Consider the following 20,090-nt stretch of genomic DNA (forward strand, 5'->3'; position numbering starts at 1 on the left):
GAAAGGCTCAGCCAGAGGCTCTAAAGTTCCCAAATGTCAACTTTATATGGGTTAAATTAAACAATAATCCTCTTGATCTAACCAGGGATGTTGGAGTTCCCTTGGGTGGGCTGCTTGGGCACCAGGGAGGTTCTGATATACCCAGGGTCTACTTAAGTCCCTGCCATGTTCCCTTTCCCCCCTTTCCTTTAGAGGCTTGGCCTCATTCCCTCCTTTAATCTCCTCTCCTATTTCTGTGGTTCTTCCCAGCTGTGTAACTTCAGAGTGAAATAAACGCCTAAGAACAAAACAGTCCATGCCCAGACACAATATGCCCCATGCCCAGTGCCACCCACAGCCATCCGGCCTCCCAAGGCTACCGAGAACAGGCCCTCCCAGGTCTTAAAGAAAATACAAAGCAAAGGCAGGGGCATTGCACATTTGACTCTGGACAAATGGTGACTTGATCTTTGGGGAGTTTATCCACAAAACAGGTTATTTTTCCAGCTCAAGGATATGCCACCAGTATCCATGGTTAATAATGTGTGGGTGAGCCCACTATGCACAGCAGCAAATGTCATGTGATGATTTGACCAGTGTCTATCTACCCACAGTCCCTAAATGGCATGGGACCCTGTGCTACATCTTTTCTCCTGCTCACTGTCCTATTTTCAAGGGTTTAGCACAGTGTCTGGCTCATTACAAATTTGGTGAGACAACTGTCTGACTAAAAAACATTAGGGAGTACCCTATTTTAGGATATATTCCCCACACGGCAAGTTTGGAGCCTCCTGACAACTCTCGAGGATTGGTATTGTCTGCTTTGTCTGATGTCATGTGGCATTAGAAGGCGACATCTGGAACCAGAAGGGAAATTGTGTGTTGACTAACACCTTACTATGGTTAAGGGTACTGAGTAATTGCTACCCTGTCTGTGGAGTCAAGAGACTCTCTTGGCCAGTTATCTCTAAGCAATAGTCTTTTTATAACACGGATACAGTGGTTTTAGGAGGACTGAGGCTACAAAATGCTTGGCTTAAAGGGAAAGGAACCACAGATAAAACTGGTAGAAACAATGTTACACGAAGAACCTAAAAGCATGCCAGGACGGTGTCTAGTGTGTCCATGGACTTACTTTCTTGGGGTACAAGTTTCACAGATCAGTGGATAATAGTGAGTAGACCTGACAGAGCTCAGCCTGCAGGTCTCATGATCCGACAGAACAATGTTAGCCATATGCTCTCCCCGACCCAGGAAGCAGCGGCTGTACTCACGGGGGTAATCCTTCGGATGGGTCTTCTCGGACCAGTTCCCGTAAAACGTGAGTCTGTACTTGGCAGTTCCACAGGCGCAGCAGTCCAAGATTGGTCTGTCCGTCACCCCATCGGCTGTGGGATCTGGAACGGGAAGTCAAGTTAGAAAGCAGATGGGAGCCTCGTAAAAGACAGCCGTGCAGCAGCTTGTCTTAGCCTTGATCCCTGTGTAAAGGAGATGCAGTGCAGTTGCATTGGTTTGTAAGACTCAAGACTAGCAGTAGGATTGCTATGGAGTTTATACTTCTCAACTATGAATATATAATTTGCAAATAAAAATTCAAACTTCTTTGCTCATTATCTGAGCTGTTCTATGGAAACGAGAGTATAGAATCTTTAGGATGGGGAGACTTTCGGAAAATCAATACTAACTTTTACCTAGTTATTCTTTTCATTTTAAAGATTTATTTTCATTTGTGTGTGTGTGTGTGTGTGTGTGTGTGTGTATGTGTGTGTGTATGAAAATGGCTCTGTGAGAGAATGCCAAGTGTGTGATGGTGCCTAAGAAGACCAGAAGAGTGTGTCAGACCCCTGGATCTGGAGTCACTGATGGCTGTGAGACACCTGATTGCAAGTGTTGGGAACCAAACCAGCGCCATCTGCAAGAGCAGCAAGTGCTTTAAACCACGGAGCTGCCTCTCCAGCCCTTTCCCAGTTGTTATTTTCATATCCCCATCCCTTCCACAGTAGCTGTCTCTCTATTATATTTTAAGAAGGACATGCATCTATTTTCCCCAAGAAGCATTTTTCAGGGCCTAAAATGCTAGACCAGAGTGTAGGTGGGGGCGGTTTTAAAGAACAGTGAGAGCAAGTAGGGTGGGTCTCAGCCTTCCTAACACTGCGACCCTTTAATGCAGTTCCTCATGTTGTGGGGACCCCCAACCACAAAATTATTTCATAACTGTAATTTTGCTACTGTTATGAATCGTGATGTAAATATCTGGTATTCAGGATATCTGATACACAATCCCCCAAAGGTGCTGAAACCCATCAGTTGAGAATCACTGAAGTAGAGGCTTAAACAGTTGCTGGAAATGAAGAGAAGGGGATTCTTATGCAGTCACATCATCTCTTATCACGCTTTCAAAGACAGTCCTGGGAAGTGGGGTGGGGGGAGCTGCAAATGTGTTCACAAGTTCAAGTTCACTTCTGCCTGTAGAAGCAGCCAGGAAAAAGTTAAGATTCCCTCTCCGCCTCCATTTTTAGCTGTGAGTAGCTGATAAGCAGGGAAAGAGAGGGTGCATGAATAAATTCAGCCTTTCTGATTGTTAAGCCCACAGCTCTAACTGCCTTAGTGTTCTCTGCCTGTGCGTCTGTCTGCTGTGAGAGGGGACAATGCCTACAGATGCCATTTACTGTAACTGCTTTTTCCGTAGCTCTCCCAGCTGCGTTAACATCAATCTTCCTTTTTTGCAAGTTGAACATTTTTTTTTCTTAAATATTGTACAAAAGAGCAGCAACCAAGGGGGATGAAAACCATTTTGCATGTCAGAAACATCATTTTTCAATCTCTTTAGGAATTTGCTGAGCTCGCCAGGTTTGAACATGCAAAATCGATGATGGGTAAAAGTGAGTTTGGGGATGAAGACAAAATATGAAACATTGTCCCGATATCAAGGATGTACTGAGTCCCTTGTATGTACTGATTTCATTCCGTATACTGCCCTAGGAAGCACTTCGGTTATAACCTGTGGTCTGAATGTGAAATAGCCTCCTTGTGTTTGAACCTTTGGTCCCCACGTGGTGACCCTGTTTGGGAAGATTGTGGAACCTTTAGGAGGTTAAACCTTGCTGGAGGAAGTGGGTTACTGGGGGTGGGTCTTCAGGCATCATAGCCCAACCCCACTTCCTGTGCACTCTTTGTGACAGGCCAGCCTTCTCCTCCTGCCATCATGTCTTTCCTGCTTTCATAGACTACTGTGTCCCCCTGAAATGTAGACCAAAATAAACCCTGTGTGTGTTTGCCGGGGTATTTTATGACAGCAATGGTAAAGTAACGAAGGCAGCCTTGCTTTGCAGATTATTAAAAGGAAGGAGGAGGCTGGAAAGGAAGGAAGGAAGGAAGGAAGGAAGGAAGGAAGGAAGGAAGGAGAAAGAAAGAAAAGAAGGAAGAAAAAAAGAAAGAAAACTGTTTCTGAAAGTATATTTAAAAGAAAAAAAAACCCTACCTACAGATTTTAGGGATTTCTAAAGAGGCTCAAAGGAGAAGGCTGCGGCCATCCAAAGCAGAGGCTGGAGTGCTCTCAACGCCTGGAGCGAGCTGCCCACTACTGCATTTGTACAAAACCCGGAGTTGGTTCCTGTGTGAGCCACTTGTGTAGTTAAGGACACAGGGCACCTAGTCCATTTTGAGAGAGGTAGCTCGAACCAGAAGATCTGGTTTTTCTGAAGTCTGCTGAGGATAAGCTGCATCGTAACAAACACCTAAATTAGTTTTGAAAAGGGGATTAGGAACTGAGAGGTTCATGCTGGGATTCCGATCCTGAAGACCAGGTGGTGTTAAATGAGGCAGCAAGGGACTCCAGCACACCCAAAATAAGACCAACTGGGAGATTTACCAAAACAGCTTTCAGATTCAGGTAGCAAAGTTAAAGACACCAGGAAGGCTTTACAGAAATGAGTTTACAAGCCTTTAAAAATAAGCTTCCATCCAAAAATTAAATTTCTAGGATTGCAAGGGGAACTGTTTCCTACCAAGTCAAAGAGCAGTGATGGCGAAGCACCAACACACTCCTCAGAGTACAACAGCTCAGCTGCGGAGTCAGGTAACCTCAGTCCTGGAGCGTGGCCTCAGTTTTCCTCTCTCCCCATTCGCTACACATGCACTCACGCGCGCGCACGCACACACACACACACACACACACACACACACGCACACACACACACACACACGCACACACACACACACACACACACACACACACACACACGCACGCACTTTGAGACAGGGTCTCACTATGGTATATTTGTGGCTGTTCCTGAACTCACAGAGCTCTGCCTGCATCTATCTTCTGTGTGTTGTGATTAAAGGCGTGGGCCCCCACACCCAGCTTGATTTCACTTATTTTGTGCAGTGCGGGAGATAAAATCCCTGTCACTTCAGTGTCACTTAACACACTCAGCATATGTTTTCTTTTTTTAAAACTGAATTTCATGGTGTAGCCCAGGCTGGTCTTGAACTCACAACCCTTCTGCCTCACCTTCCCAAATTTTGAGTCTACCCACCCTGGCCATTCCTATCACACCTGATCTTTCTCCTCACTTCTATCTGGAATTTCTTAGCTTTTGAAATTCTCTTCTGAGATTCTTAGGTCTTCTCTCCCTCCTCATCCCCCTCTTCCTTCTCTTATTACTTATGTATGTGTACATGTGTGGGTTCATGTACATGTAAGCAGGTTTGTGTGTGTGTGTGTGTGTGTGTGTGTGCAGGTGCCAATGCAGAAGTATGCTCATGGGCGTGGAGGACCACCTTATCTGTCATTTCTCAGGGGCCATCCATCTTTTCTTTTTTTTAAGTTTCAAAAAATTAAAAGTATGCATATATGTGTATGCTTATATACGGGCATTTACATGTGCGCACATTGACCATGGTGGTGAGAAGAGGGTGATGGACCCCCTGGAGCTGGAGTTACAGGTGGTTCTGAGGTGCCCAGCTTGGGTCTTCTGCCAGAGCAGTATATGTTCTTAAACCCTACGCCAGCTCTCCAGCCCTAATCCACTTTGTTTTGGAGACAGGGTCTCTAACCAGCCCATAACTCACCAAACAGCTGGGCAGGCTGGCTGGGAGGTGAGCTTCAGGGACCCATCTGTCTTCCCCTCCCTGGTGCTGGGCTCACAAGTGGAGCCCATCACACCCAGCCTTTAGCAGGCTTTCGGGGCTTGGGGATTGTGCTTGGGTCTTCACGCTGGCAAAGCAAGGGCTTTCCTTGATCGAACTAGCTGCTCAGCTCTCCTTTTCCTCCTCCTTCTCCCTCTCTCACACTCTTCTCATTTTCTGGCCTTTGCTTATATTCTCTTCTCTTTTCTGGTTTTCCCTTTCGCCACCTTCCTCTGTCATTCCCCTTCTGTTCCTGACATGGTACCCAACTGTGTGACTCTCTGTCTAATGCAGATCACCTTTTGGAATAGGTGATATGTCTCTATTTTCAATTGCAAGAGATTTCACATTTATGTTGCTTTTTAACGTCACAGGCTGGAGAGATGGATCCATGGGCAATGGTGCTTAACATGCAAGCATGTAACATAGTCATGCATGCAGCGTGAACTTCTGTCACCCGACTCTTCAGCAGAGATGGAAAGCAATGACAAGAGAATTCCCTGGGAGCTCATGGGCCACCCAGCTTGGCATACACAGAAAAAACAAACAACAAAGAAACCATTTCAAACAAGGTTGAAGGTAAAGACTGACATTCAAGGCTGTCTTTTCAACTTAAGTATGCATGGAATAACATCCATATTTACACATACAAATGTGCACACACACACATGCACACAGTAGTGTTCACTGCTTTTTATCCTTGTGGCTCTATTTCATCACCTATGGATGAATGGTTGTAACTGGGGCAATCAATGATGGTGCCAAGTTTCACTATTGGTTTCCTTAACAGATTTGATTGATTCAACAAGAAAGCAAGGAACATGGAGACTGATAAAAAGCTGGAGTTTGCTAAGTGATTAAATACATACAGAAATCTCATTGCACTGCTATAGACAGGGCTGCACAGCACTGAACACAGAAAACAGTGGTTTAGGGTTTGGCCTCCCGGTGCCAACCCCTGCCCTCCGCTGCTGGTGTAAAGAGCTATTTGAACTGCCTCTATCTGAGGCTCCTCATCTACACTAGGGCTGACCCAATAGCCTTTGCCACACACCGGGCTATTGCATAGATTACATAATTAGTGAGTAGACATTTATTAGACGGTATTTATTAGTGCCCATCATGTAGCAAACACTCAAAATTATTTAGCAATTATTATTATTTCCCCAGTAGATCTCTCTCCAACCTTTTCTTACAGTTTATGATTTGCTATAGTTGGATTATAGAGGATTATTCCTTCTGAAAAGTCTAATTGCTGGAAAGGCAAATAAAAATTCAGTAAAAATGAATAGAAATGAGATAGCTGAGCTGGATAATTATAGAGAAGTTTCTGTTTTCATTGAGTTGCCTAATAACTTCTAAACCAGTTCAGATGTTTAAAGTCTTACTTTTAACAGCAGATTAACGAACACGCTTTTGAATATAGACAGCAATAGCTACCATGTAGGTAGGTACACACACACACACACACACACACACACACACACATACACACGCACATTCAATCTGTGTGTATGATGTGTGCACTTGTGTGGGTTGGTGGGTTGCATTCTGTGAGTGCAGGCGTGCGTTAGCATTTACAGTAGGGTCAGGGGTCAGTTCTTGCATTCCGCCTTGTTTTCCTCTGTAGATTTCAGGTTGTCCTGCGAGCACCTGGGGATTCCCTCCTCTGCTTCCATCCTGTATGTTACAGATGAATGATGGGGCAGCAGACTTGAAGCGCCATGTCTAGCTTTATGTGGCTTCTGGAGCTTTGAACTTGAGCCCTCACAGTTGTGTGGTAAGAGCTTTACCCACGGAGCCATTTCCCATTGTACGTTATTAGGTCACATGGTGGGTGAGCAATGGAGACAGACTAAGACCTAATCTGAACCCAGGCCCCTTCTCTAAGCCCCTAGCCTTCTTCATTAGGGTACTCTAGTCCTGGCAAGAATGCACCTCATTAAAGTGCTTATCTAGCATACACAAGGCACTGTATTTGCATCCTAGCTTCAGGGAAAAAAAAAAAAGGACATTTATTACAGTGATTCAGTACAAGAAAGGGGTGCTTATGAATTTACAATCTGAGGACCAGAGACTTGAATGTGGTAAAAAAAATCACAAGGTTAGTCTCCCATACCCTCCAACCCACAACACTCCTATCTTCCACTGGTTTCTTTTGGAGAAAATCCCCCATATTACTCCGATGCCATACAAGTTCTGGGGGAGGGGAGGGGCGATTATCCCCAGAGAGCTACTGTGGGCTTTTTAAAGGTACACAATTGTGCATTCCTTAATTAAGTCCTGTGAATTATTCCAAGGAACCCCCCTCGGAATAATCACTGTTTCACAAAAATAAGAAGACGGCACCAATATAAGGTACATTATCTCCTACCCAGGGAATCAAGCTGAGTAATTAGAGCTTAAGGCGGATCCAATTATCCATAGCACGCAGCCAGATTAAAAATCAGAGCTACGTGAGAAGGCAGAGCCCAGGGGGACGCAGAAAGACCCACTGCCTGAATTCCAGCAGCCATGCTTAAAAGAGCCTCCCCCCCCACACCATTTGCCTGCTCCTCCCCACCCGAATACTCTTACCTTGTTCACACAGCTTCTTGGTCAGAGAGCCCTCATCTTGAAAATAAATGATGCGTTTCTGTACGATGCTGGCCCTGTGGGGAAAGAAGACATCGACACACTGGTGAGAGGGGCAGCTTTGGAGGGACAGTCAAACACAGTCCTCGCTCGGCCACCTGAAGTCTGCCGACTGTGTGCTGTTCCTCCAGTCCTCTGTGCTGCTGCTTCTTCATCCATGAATGGACAAACAGTGCGTGCCCCATGGCGTGACCATGAGAACCGTCAGAAAATGTGTGTCCACGGCCTGGCCTGTGACCAGAAACCACCCTCCCAACATTAGATACCAGTTGTTCCTGATAGCTCCTGAGGTAAGAAAGTGAACCAATGGCATTTTCAGCACCTTTTCTCAATGGCTCATCTCCTCTTCCTCTCCCTATTAAATGATGGAGGCCATTTATAGATATGCCACATTCAAACTTTAGAAGCATGTCAAAGCCTTTTCCTGAAGGGAGAAGTCAAAAGTGTTTTTTGTTTTTTTTTTTTTGATTTGTGCTAAAAATGTCATTCTGTATCATTCCTGAAAGTCTAGACAAAACCATCTCCTACACTCTGAACACAGGCAACATCAGCTGTGGTTTCTCTCTCTTAAACATGTCAAACGTGGGCTCTTAGAATTTAGAACGCATATTTTGAGGTTGCAAATGACTTAGCTTTGATCAGCACATATTTTCGCTTTCCTCTGGGGTGGAGACCCGCTGTTTCTCCTTTAACTCGCTCTCTTGTTTATTTTCCATTGGCCTTGAAAAGGTTGGATCTTGAAACCCAGTGTTCCAGCAATTTAAGAGTCCACAACACTTAAAATTGAGCTGGTGCCGATAAATCTCGAGCCGTTTCTATTGATTTCCTTCAGCAATGCTACTCAATCAAAAGGTAATTTTCACTTCGATTCACCCTATTTAACAGATAAAGGCATCCCTTAACTCCATTATAGCTGACCACACTGAATAACTGTCTGACTCCCATGATTCCAGACCTAAAAACTGGCCCACATTCTCCGTGGGGATCTGTATTGCGTAGAGACGATTTCCCCAATGGTCTGGGCAAAGGCCAAGATTACTTTCCAAAGAAATGTCTGTGCTACATCCAGTCTTGCACAAAAGAATACAATTCAGGCTAGTTTTACAGATGTCTTTTACAGTCTTTCCCCACCTAAGAGAGACAAGATGTTGAAATAAGTAAATGAAATATGCTTCCTGTCCACACAAAACGACCTTGATCATTTTATCCATTCTCTTGACCGTGGAGTGGGAAAGCTCCCTCAGGCCAAGAGAGTAATCGTCAGCCCTACCTCAAAGTCAGATAATAAAGCCTTTTGTTTATCCCAGCACTCTGCCACCTACAGCAGGCCCTTTTTCCTGTGCCTGGGGAACCCTCGCAGGAGCTAACGAGGGGACCTCCCAGGCAGTGCCTAAGATCCACGGTTCTGGTTCAGTGGAAGGCTCCCTCCTCATGTCACCCGCAGAAGCTCCCTCCTTTTGTCTTCTTTTAGGACTTATGGGCACATTTGCAACAAATTCTTCCCAGAGGGCATGCTTAGTGGCTGGCACTGAGGAGGGTGCCAGGGCCATTATGAACAACAGAAGATGGTCCACTCAGCTCATTCTGGAGGTTCATATCACAGGAGGGGGATGCAGAAAACAACCAAACCTACAGCGAATGACTGAGGCTAATGGTGATTGAGTGCTACCACAGAAACATGTACAGAGTGCAGACGGGAGGCCCGACCAACAGGGAGATGCTTCCTGAGAAAGACTAGCTCAGCTGGGACTGGGAGAGAAGGCATTAACCAGGCAGTTAGGAGGGAGAAGAAAAGGAGAGGGTGTTGTTTATAAGATCCTCGAGGTAGGGGGGGATGTGGGCTTGCTGGAGGGCTCATGAGTGGACAGTCATGGAGATGGTGTAAGATGAGTAGGGAGGTGAATAAGCCCACCACCTCGTAACCCAAGGCCTGCTGGGAAATGGTCTTTTATTCAAAACTTAATAGATAGCTTTTGGGGGCATGCCACAGGACTGAAAAGAGTGCTTTTTCAAAAGAGCCCTTGGGCCAATGAGTGAAAGACAATAGGTTGGCGTGAGTCACATGGTCTAGAGGTTCCGAGCAAATCATGTTTTATTTCAATAGAGATTTCTTCCAACAAATGTTTGAAAATGACTGGACTATAGAGACATTAATTTTCCTCTGGCTAGCTTTATGCCAACGGGATACAAGCAGAGTCATTTTGGAAGATGGAACGTCAATTGAGAAAATGCCTCTACCAGACTGGCCTGCAGGACAAGCTTTGTAGCTTTTCTTGACTGATGATTAATGTGGGGGAGGGACCCAGATCAGCCTGAGGCTATAACAACAGGCCAAGCAAGCCATGATGAGCAAGCCACTAAGCAGTACTTCCCCATGCCTCTGCCTCAGTTCCTGCCTTCAAGTTCCTGCTCTGACTCCCCTTCATGAGGAACAATGAGCTAAAAGATAAAATAAACCCTTTCCTCCCCAAGTTGCTTTTGGTCATGGTGTTCTAGCACAGCAATAGAAAACCTAACTGAGACAGTTTCTTCTGCCATTGCTTAGCCAAATGCCTGGCAAAGAACAACTTAAAGAAAGAGTGGTCTGTGCAGCTCACAGTTGAAGGGACCACAGTTCATCATGGCAGGTGAGGCCTGAGGATGCAGGGCTCTGTCCAGGCAGAAGAGCAGCAGCCACATGCATGCATCTCAGTGGACTGGTAGCAGATGGGTCAGGAAGCAAGACATGGCTACGGACCTGAAGCCTGCCCTCCAAAGACCCACATCATGGAGCAAGGCTCTCCCTCCAAAATGTTTCATGACCTCCGGATACAGCACCACTATCTGGGGGTTCAAACACATGAGCACAAAGGAGACATTTTACATCCAAACTACACCAGGATAACACACCAACATGGTACTGAAAGCTTTTTATAGTTCCCCCAAATACCACCAGCTTTATTTGTCACCACTGCATGCCAGGCTCTCCGGGTTCCAGCATTCTGATGTTATTCCATCTTAGCTAAATACCCATAGTCAGCCTTTGCAAGCACCTGCAAGGAATGCCCTGAATGCCTTTCAACTTTCTGTGAAGAAGAAAATGGTAACATCCATGATTTCAAAGCATGATCATGAACAGTACCTACCCCTAACTTTAGAAAAAATATGCTTGTAAAAATTTATAGAGACCACAGTGGAAGCTGTGTATTTTCTGTAAGCTGTCCGAGCCGTCCAGGTTCTTCACCTCCTGAGACTACATAAAGTGTAAGCCATTTCACTCCCTTTAAAAAACAACCTTATGTTTAAAAAACAAAACAGGAACAGAGAGCTGTCTTGGCAGCGATGCATACTTGTTGCACTTTCAAGAACTCAAGTTCAGATCTCAGACCTATGACAGGCAGCTCACAATCACCTGCAATTTTTGCTCCAGGGAACCTGATGCACTCTTCTGGCCTCCATAGGCATCTGCACAACACGCGCGCGCACACACACACACACACACACACACACACACACACACACACACACAGCACTTGTTTAGCATGCATGAGACCCTGTGTTCCCTCCCTAGTACCACCTAGTTAGATAAATAAATACATAAAACATAAACAAGGGCTTAAAAACCAAAATATCGGATCTGGGGGGATGGCTCAGCAGTTAAGAACACTTGCTCTTGCAGAGAACCTGGGCTCAGTTTTCAGCACCCATGTGGTGCCTCAAAAATGTCTGTAACTCCAGTTCCAGGGAATCTGATGTCCTTTTTTGGCCCCTGCAGGTATCAGGTATGAAAGTGGTGCTCAGACATGCAGGCAAAACATTCACATGCATATATATATATATAAAACTATTGAAAAATAGAATCATTTTGTCATTTCTGAACCCTTGATCATGCGCCAGTTTTTAGTTAGGAGGATATATCCACATATGGATATATCTAATATATATATTAGACTATATATTGTTTTTATGTAGTACATAAGACTATATACTCTATATGTTATATATAGTCTTACCATATGCTATGTTGTGTGTAACTTGTATGTGCATACATTTGTATATTTCATGTTACTTAATTTAATATTTCAATTTTCCCATTTGACATGCATGGGGTTGATGAATCTTTCAATACAGGAATTTTCAGATATTAGGAATTTGGTGTGTGTGCCACTAATGCCCCTGTAGTTAAACATGTCAGTATTCGATAGCAAAACGTCAGATCATTGCTACAAAATGAGTTAAAACGACAAAATCTAGATATCAATTTAGTCTGAAAGGTTGCCGATTTCTGTGGGCTCGCAGATAAAAGTCTGTGTTTGTTCTATCCTTATCTTACAGGTGAGACTCGGGCAGACAGAGAAGGGCTGGGTTAAAGCTGCCCCTGTCTGTTTCTGAGTTCCCTGGTCTAACTCATGCTTTTTAATTCTACATTCTCAGGCTCTATCCACTACCCTTCTTCTGGTGTTTTTATGATGCTCTATCCACTACCTTCTTCTGGTGTTTTTATGATGCTCTATCCACTACCCTTCTTCTGGTGTTTTTATGATGCTCTATCCACTACCCTTCTTCTGGTGTTTTTATGATGCTCTATCCACTACCCTTCTTCTGGTGTTTTTATGATGCTGTAGGTTTGTGCACCTACACACAGACACGCAGGTGTGCACACGCCCTTTTCAGTTACCCAGTTCATACCCAACCAAGACGTTCCTTCTTTAGGCTGATTCCCCGATTGAGTGCCTTTCCTAGGAGAGCCAGAGAACTTGGGATACTCCAGCCACAGCACTTACTAACCCACTGAGTACCTGCTTGTTCTTTTCCTGGTTCCCATGGTGGATCTTAAACTTCTTGAGAATTGGGACTAAATGTCGCTATAGATTTTGCTGTTTCGATACTAGGATTCAAGGAGAAGAAACAGGGTTTGTGGAGAAGATAAGCGTCTGAGACTAACAGGCTGTAGGGGGAGATGGTGATCAGTCCGGTGGGTGTTGGGGACCGCTAACTTGGCTGAGGTCTGAGGGGATCTGAGGGTGCATGAGGGGCACTGGACTGAGGACAGTGTTGCAGTATCTGGGTGTGTGGTGTCACCCCAGGAAGTATTCAGAGTGAGAAGAAGCCCAGATGAGCCACGATTGCTGAGGAAGACATTCACCCACAGAGACCAGGACTTTGGTCCACTTAGTTGTAGAAATTGTTTCACTTTATCCCTCATTTGGTCAGCTCCTCAGAGAATTTTCTATTCTGAGAAAATGCATTTTTTACTTTGAGACAATTCCCACCAAAAGTATAAAATTCAGCTGAGGCTTATAAATCATATTATGGTTCAGAAAAATAATAGTTTTACAAGATGAGAAAGCTGTTAGTAAGAATTCCCTTAGCATTTCAAAATGACAAATTTTCTCCATTCTGTGTTTCAATTTGGCAGTCAAGTTGCATCCCATTTATATACTGAATGCTCGCTTATCGGGAGAGAGCACGTTAAAGAAATCTAAATTAAATTTCTCGATGTGCTAGCATTTCAGACTTTGGGGTATCAAAGTCTTAAGTAATTCACCGATCTTTTCCAAACTTTTTTTTTTTCACTGCAGTGAACATTTCCAGAAACATCATTCCCAATCCCCTAAGCATTTGAGCCTCTTCTGTCTAAAGTGTTTATTCATTTGATATTCTTTTTCCTTGGGGTATTTGCCTGCTGGGGTGAAGTCAGAATTTGCTATGATGTGGGTTTGCTGTCTAGTGTTGAAAAGAGCTTGCAGAAAAAAGATCTCAGAAACTAATGGACTTAGGAGATAACAGATTATTGGAACGACTTTAAAAATATATACCTGGTCCCTCTGTGGCTTGTTCATTGCCATGCACAGACAATTCTTGGAAGGTCCTACTGCAGTGTGTTGCATTCAGTCAGTAGTGGTGCTCTTTGATAATGCTATTGTTAAATAGCCATCCCCTGACAAGGTTCCTGGCCCATGCTTAACAAGGAGTCCCTCCCTATTTTTATGCTTGATGTCAGTCTGGTTCTGTTGTGGAGGGAGGGGCCCTGAGGGAGCTCCCTCAGTGAGCTGCTTGAGGAAGATAACAGATGGCCAAATGAAGCTTGGGTTTGTTGTCTCCAGATGGCGTTTGCCAACCTTCTTCCCAATTCCAGTAAATTTTCTTTTACTGGACATTTCTTGGAATGTGTTATAAAATTTCTCTGTGATCTCAGGGCTGTTTTTCATGGAGGTGGTCCAGTGTATACTCAGCAAAATTTACTACATCTTACCAGTAGAAGGGTGACTGAGAAAGAGCAAGGAATAAATACAGAACCACTGTGGAGGTGACATGATCCATGGTGAGGCTACTGCTTTACCTTAGTTCCCAAAGATGCCCAGTGGTGACCTGGTATTGGCCTCACTTTCCAGAGGCCATGTGATCATGCCATTGTGTGGACTTTTAACAGCCTTTTATTTGACTTCAGAACTACATCTTGGAGTTAGCAGAAATTGTGGAAGCCCATTTAGAAAAGAAGAAAAGTAAAATCAGTTTTAAGGCCCTATCTATTAGAAGACAAGAATTGCATGGCTACCAAACAGGAGGGTCACAATCTCTGCCTAGGGGTCACAAAGATACAGATTCAGAGACTAGCATAACATGCTGATTTGTTTTTTTTGTTGTTGTTGTTGACTTGACAGAAGGAGCCACAATTGAAAAAAAACATAGCCTTGACTAGATTGACCTGTAGGCAAGTGTGGGAGGGGGGTGGCAGCAGCGTTTTCTTGATGAATGATTATTGTGGGAAGGCCCAATCCATTGTGGGTGGTGTCACCCCTGGCAGGTGGTCCTAGGTCCTAGATAAGAGATCTAACTGAGCAAGTCAGAGGGAGCAAGCCAGGAAGCAGCATTCCTCCAGGTTCCTGCCTTGGGTGCCTACCCTGATTTCTCTCCTCGCCAGGGTAAATTGTGATCTGGAAGTACAAGATGAATTTAGCCCTTTCCTCCTCAGGATGCTCTTAGTCACGGTGTTTCATCACAGCGATAGGAGAGCAAAGCAGAACAGGTGATAACAGTTTAAAGACTGTGGTGTATCATGATGGGGAAGATACTCCACAGTCTACAGTAGCAAGAGTGGCCAGTCACACTGCGTCATAGTCAGACATCAAAGAACAAATAGAGAGCAGGGCCGGAGTGTCAAAATTTAAGACCTCCACGGATTCACTTCACCCAGCAAGGCTCCACCTGAGAGAAGTTCCGCCACACTCCAGAACAGTTCCTCTGCTGGGGACCAAGTATCTCTGGGTGCTGTGCGAAGACTGCAGATTAGTTATCATTCATTCATAAAACATTTACCGTGAGAACGCGCTGGAAACAAACTGTGAGACTCGCTTCGGGAGAATTTATCAGGATCCAATAACTTACTAAGTCTCGGGTAAGAAGAGAAGAGTGAAAAAGATATGTCTTATTTATTTTTTATTTAACAAGTTTTTTCTATGTGTTTTATAACTACTAATGTGATAGCTATTCTTTATATGTAGAATTAACTGAAACCTAAGTGGCTAGGTATACCTTTGAAGAATTTTTTCTTCTTAATTAAATCATTTAAAATGGGAAGACCCATTTTTAATCTAGATCTTTTGAGGTAGAAACATCCACCTTTAACCTGGTTCACACCTTCTTCTGGGAGCCTACATGAAGGACATGGATGAAGGAAGCTAGCTCTCTTTTCTTGTTTTCTCTTGCTCTCACAGGCAAGTCCATTCCTTCACTGTCATTAGAGTCTACTTTGTCAGGATTCTGGATATATGGAGACCAGCTGAGACATCCAGCCTCATGGACTGAACAACTAATGGATTATTGGTCCCTTTGCTGGTAGACAACCATTGTTGGAGTAGCTGGACTGAAGTCTGTAAGCCATTCTAATAAACCCCTTCTTTCTCTCTCTCTCCACACACACACACACACACACACACATATATATATATATGTGTGTGTGTGTATGAAGATAGATAAATAGATAAATAGACAGATATTTATTATATCAGTTATGTTCCTCTGGAAAACCCTGACTGAATGGTTCTAGAGCAACATGTGTGTAGAGATGAATTTGTTTAAGTATCTGGAATAGGCTTTCCAATTTGCCAACAGCTAAGTTACTGAAGACTCTCTTAGAAGCTTGGAGGGTATGGAAAGCTCACAGAGTAAATTGTTTTACAAACCTAAGGAGACAAATGCATTTTATTGCCCTGATTCACCAATTGTAAGAGGCAAGGAATTTGGTGACTCTATATATAAAACTTTTGACACTATGTGGTAAAATAAGGATAATTATTGATGCTGGTTGGTTGCTCCTTGCATCTCTGGATAAACTGGCAAAGGAAAAAAATGATAACTCCATGATAAAATTCACCAAATTCTAACATCTCACAATATGGTGAAGGACAACAATAAACCTAGTGATAAAACTGGCCAGCTCCAATTGCATGTAAACCGTCTAAAGGTTTCTATGTGTACCCTGGAAAAGAATCTTCTCTCCATCAGCCACAGAGCTCAAGTTGCAGAAAGTCAAACCAAAACTCTCATTACAAGATTGACTGAATTACACTGAAAGCTCAGTCCCCACCTTGGAGGGTGTCAGTGGTTAAAGGGCATTAATTGGTAAAGAATGGGATCCTGTAACTTGGAATAGGATGTGGGGGAGGATCCTCTTGAAGCTGAGAACTTCCAACCCTTGGCTTCTCAATGGTTTAGCTCACCTGAGGAAATAGTCTCTCTACCCTCAGCAGATACACTCATATACCCAACCCCTGAAATATTGCCTTTTTCCATCTTTGACTGAGGAAATTATTTCTTCATTGTTTGCTAAACCAGCAGTAACTTTCTGTGAAGGAGATGCCAGGCAAGACAATATTGATGTTCTTCAGGGCCCACCAATAGTCATCTCTAGACCTATAGCCAGACTTAAAGCTGGGCAGGTTCCTGGGGGGAGTTAGAAATGTAGTCTATGGGGAGGTGTGCTACCTTACTAAAGAGCTTAATGAATTTGCTAATGCAGAAATCTGGGGAGCCTGTTGTGCGGGATGGATTTTAAGGATGTGGCATAGTGGTGGAAGGGACATGAAACTGGATCTGCTGAGTTTGCTGAGTGGAGATTTTAGGCTTAATTTGGAAGCTTAGACAGTTAAAAAAAGGAGGGAGGGATGGATGGGTGGGTGTCAAAAGTTTAAATGGTTGGCTGAAGGATTCGTCAAAAGATAGCTGGCAAACTGAAAAGGAGTTGGAGATATCCCTTAGCTTGGTGTTGGTGAAGGAATTTTAAGGCTCAGGGAAATTGCAGTGCTAGAGCGGGTGTGCTGTGTCAAACCTAAGCCTCCACAGTGGAAGGTCCAGAAGCCATGTCCTCCACCAACCCTGTAAGACACAGACTGGTGAGAAGGGCACAAGCACATCTGAAGAGCTTTGTTGTCTTCCTTTCCCTTGTGCCAGACCATAGGGTTGGGGACACTGCTGCTCAGCTGGATGCATTAAATTTGATGGATTTAATTGGACCTCCAAGTAGCAGGTGGCCAGGTGGCAGCACTGAATCGCCAAAGGCAAGGTCATTGTAGTTATTGTAATGGGCAGTATAGACAAAGCAGTTTCCGTAATGGCCTAACCTATAATGGGTAGCACATGCAAAGTGATTTTGCAAAGTCATGCCAGGTGGCATGACTCGTATGGACCTTTGGTACTGGCTAATCAGCCATCGTATTATCATGCATGAAATAGATAAGAGGCCTACTGCTGTATAAGCAAAAAATGTCTCAAAAATATTTTTTTTTTTTTAAAGGGAAGGCTACAGTGGATAGTGGCAAACGGGAATGTCACCCTGTGGTCTATTAGATACTGGCTTTGAATTGATGCTGATTCTGGAAGATCCTCAAGAAACACTGTGGCCCTCCAGTTAAAGCAGGGGCTTCCTGAGGCTGGGGGGGAGTAATGAAATTTTGGCTGAAGTCCAACTCACAGAACTCATCCTGCAGTTATCTCCTCATTCCCAGAATGTATAATTACGATAGATATTCATACACTCTGGCAGAATTCTCAGATTGGTTCCCTGATCTATAGAATGAACGCTATTTTGTGAATCAAAACCAGTAGCACATCCCTGGAGGAACTCCAGAAGTTAGTGCCACCATCAAGAGCTTGAACTCTTCCACCCGGCCAGTGCAGAAGACAAGCAGATCATGAAGAATGACAGTTGAGTATTGACAACTCAATCAAGTGGTGACCCCAACTGCAGCTGCTGTGCCAGATGTGGTGTTCCTTCTTGAGCAGATTAACACATCTGGTACTTGGTATGCAGCTATTGATCTAGCAATTGCCTTTTTTCTCAGTACCTATCCATAAGAACCACTGGTAGTAATTTGCTTTCAGTTGGCAAGGCCAGCAGTATACCTTTCCAGTTTTACCTCAAGGATATGTTAACTCTCCAGCCATGCATCATAACTTAGTTAGAAGAGATCTCGATCATCTTTCTCTTTTATAAAACTTAACAATGGTGTACTATATTGATGACATTATGATGATTGGACCAAGTCAGAAAAGGCTTAGACTTATGGGTAACACATATGCTCATAAGAGGATAAGAAATAAATCCAACCAGAATTCAAGGACCTCAATAAATTCTTAGGAGCCCAATGGTGTGGAACATACAGAGACATTTCTTCTAAGGTGAAGGATAAGCTTATTGTACCTGTCTCCTTCCACCACCAAAAATTCAGAAAAATATTTAGTGGGCCTATTTGGATTCTGTAGACAGCACTTTCCTTACTTGGGTGTGTTACTCCAATCTGTATACCAAGGGACTTTGAAAGCTTCCAGCTTTAAGTGGGGCCTGGAACAGAAGAAGGCCCTTCATCAGGTCTAGGCTGCTGTGCAGTAAGCTTTACACCGGGAACATATGTTCCAGCAGACCAGATGATACTTGAGGTGTCAATGGCAGATAGGGATGCTGTTTGGAGCCTTTGGCAGGTCCCTATAGGTGAACCATCATAGAAAAGACCTTTGAGATTTTAGAGTAAGGCCCTACCATCATCTGCAAACAACTATTCCCCCTTTGAAAGATAGCTCTTGGTCTGCAATTGGGCCTTAATGGAAACTGAACATCTGATGATGGGTCATCAAGTTACCATGTGACCTGAGTTGCCCATCATGAGCTAGGTGTTATCTGACTCATGAAGTCATGAATTAGAACATGCACAGCAGCAATCCATTGTCAAATGGAAGAGAAGTTGCCCAAATGCCTATGGTTTCCACTCCTGTTAATAATGCCATCTGCTTCTGAGTGGGGGTGGCACATGCCTTTAATCCCAGCACTCAGGAGGCACGTGGGATCTCTGTGAGTTTGAAGCCAGCCTGGTCTACAGAGTGGGTTCCAGGATACCAGGGCTATGCAGAGAAGCCCTGTTTCACACAGAGAAACCCTGTCTTGAAAAACCAACCAACCAAACAAACAAACAAACAAACAAAAGGTGAGAGACCAAAGAATTAAAAATTAGTGGGTATTGGTTTAAAATTTAAAGCACAAGCCTGAACAAAGGCCAGCCAGGTGGAGACATGTCCAGCTGCCTTCGGGGAGAAACCAGCCTTACTGCATTCTTTTTCCTGTCCACTAGAGATACAGTTGCTAGGAAACTGACCCCTCTCCCTTACGACAGCCAAACAAGGGAAGCCAGACCATTAATGGTTTGGGGGCCTTCCTATAGCCAATCAATTCAAAATACAACATCCTGTTTTGTGTGTCAACCAATAGACACTTGCCAGGCAGGATCACCCTGCTTTGGGTGCAATGGGAGAGACTAGACTCTTTAAATCACACACCTAATCTGCGCATGAGGCTCTCAGCTCTCAACCACTTCAGTGGTGAGGGTGTGTGAGCCCAAGCTTGTAATAAAAATATCCTCATGTGTTTTGCAACGACTCCTGGTAGTCTTTTGAGGTCTTGCGAACCTGGCACAACAAAGGCTGCTGTCAAGCATGTACATATAGCCTCTATGGGGTGTGCCTTATGATCAGTTGACTGAGGAAGAGAAGACTAGGGTCTGGTTTACTGATGATTCTGTACATTGCACAGGCACTACCCAAAAGAGAACACGTTAGTATTACAACTCTACTGTGGGACAACCAGTGAAGGGAAATCTTCACAGTAGACAGAACTTTGGACAGGACACATGGTCATACATTTTGTTTGGAAGGAAAGGAGAAATGACCAGATATGTGATTGTTCACTGATTCATAGGCTGTAGTCAGTGGATTGGCTGCATGGTTAGGCACTTAGAAAGAGCATGATCGGAAACTTGGTGAGAAGGACATTTGGGGAAGAGGTATGTGGACAGATCTCTCCAAGTGGACAAAGGATG

The 20,090-nt window shown here is 44.1% G+C and overlaps 1 protein-coding gene across 1 annotated transcript in view; it reads right to left on the bottom strand.

Annotated features, from left to right (window-relative positions):
• The window catches only part of Spon1 (spondin 1), a 273,526-nt gene that overhangs the window by 153,635 nt on the left and 99,801 nt on the right, over positions 1 to 20,090 (bottom strand). The window contains exons 4-5 of the mRNA XM_021649602.2: positions 7,687 to 7,760; positions 1,254 to 1,376 (exon numbers count right to left, since the gene is read on the bottom strand). Of these exons, the coding sequence (XP_021505277.1) occupies positions 1,254 to 1,376; positions 7,687 to 7,760 (197 nt within the window). The remainder of the gene's footprint in view (positions 1 to 1,253; positions 1,377 to 7,686; positions 7,761 to 20,090) is intronic.

Source organism: Meriones unguiculatus, chromosome 14, assembly GCF_030254825.1.
Source record: "Meriones unguiculatus strain TT.TT164.6M chromosome 14, Bangor_MerUng_6.1, whole genome shotgun sequence".
Classification (NCBI taxonomy): domain Eukaryota; kingdom Metazoa; phylum Chordata; class Mammalia; order Rodentia; family Muridae; genus Meriones; species Meriones unguiculatus.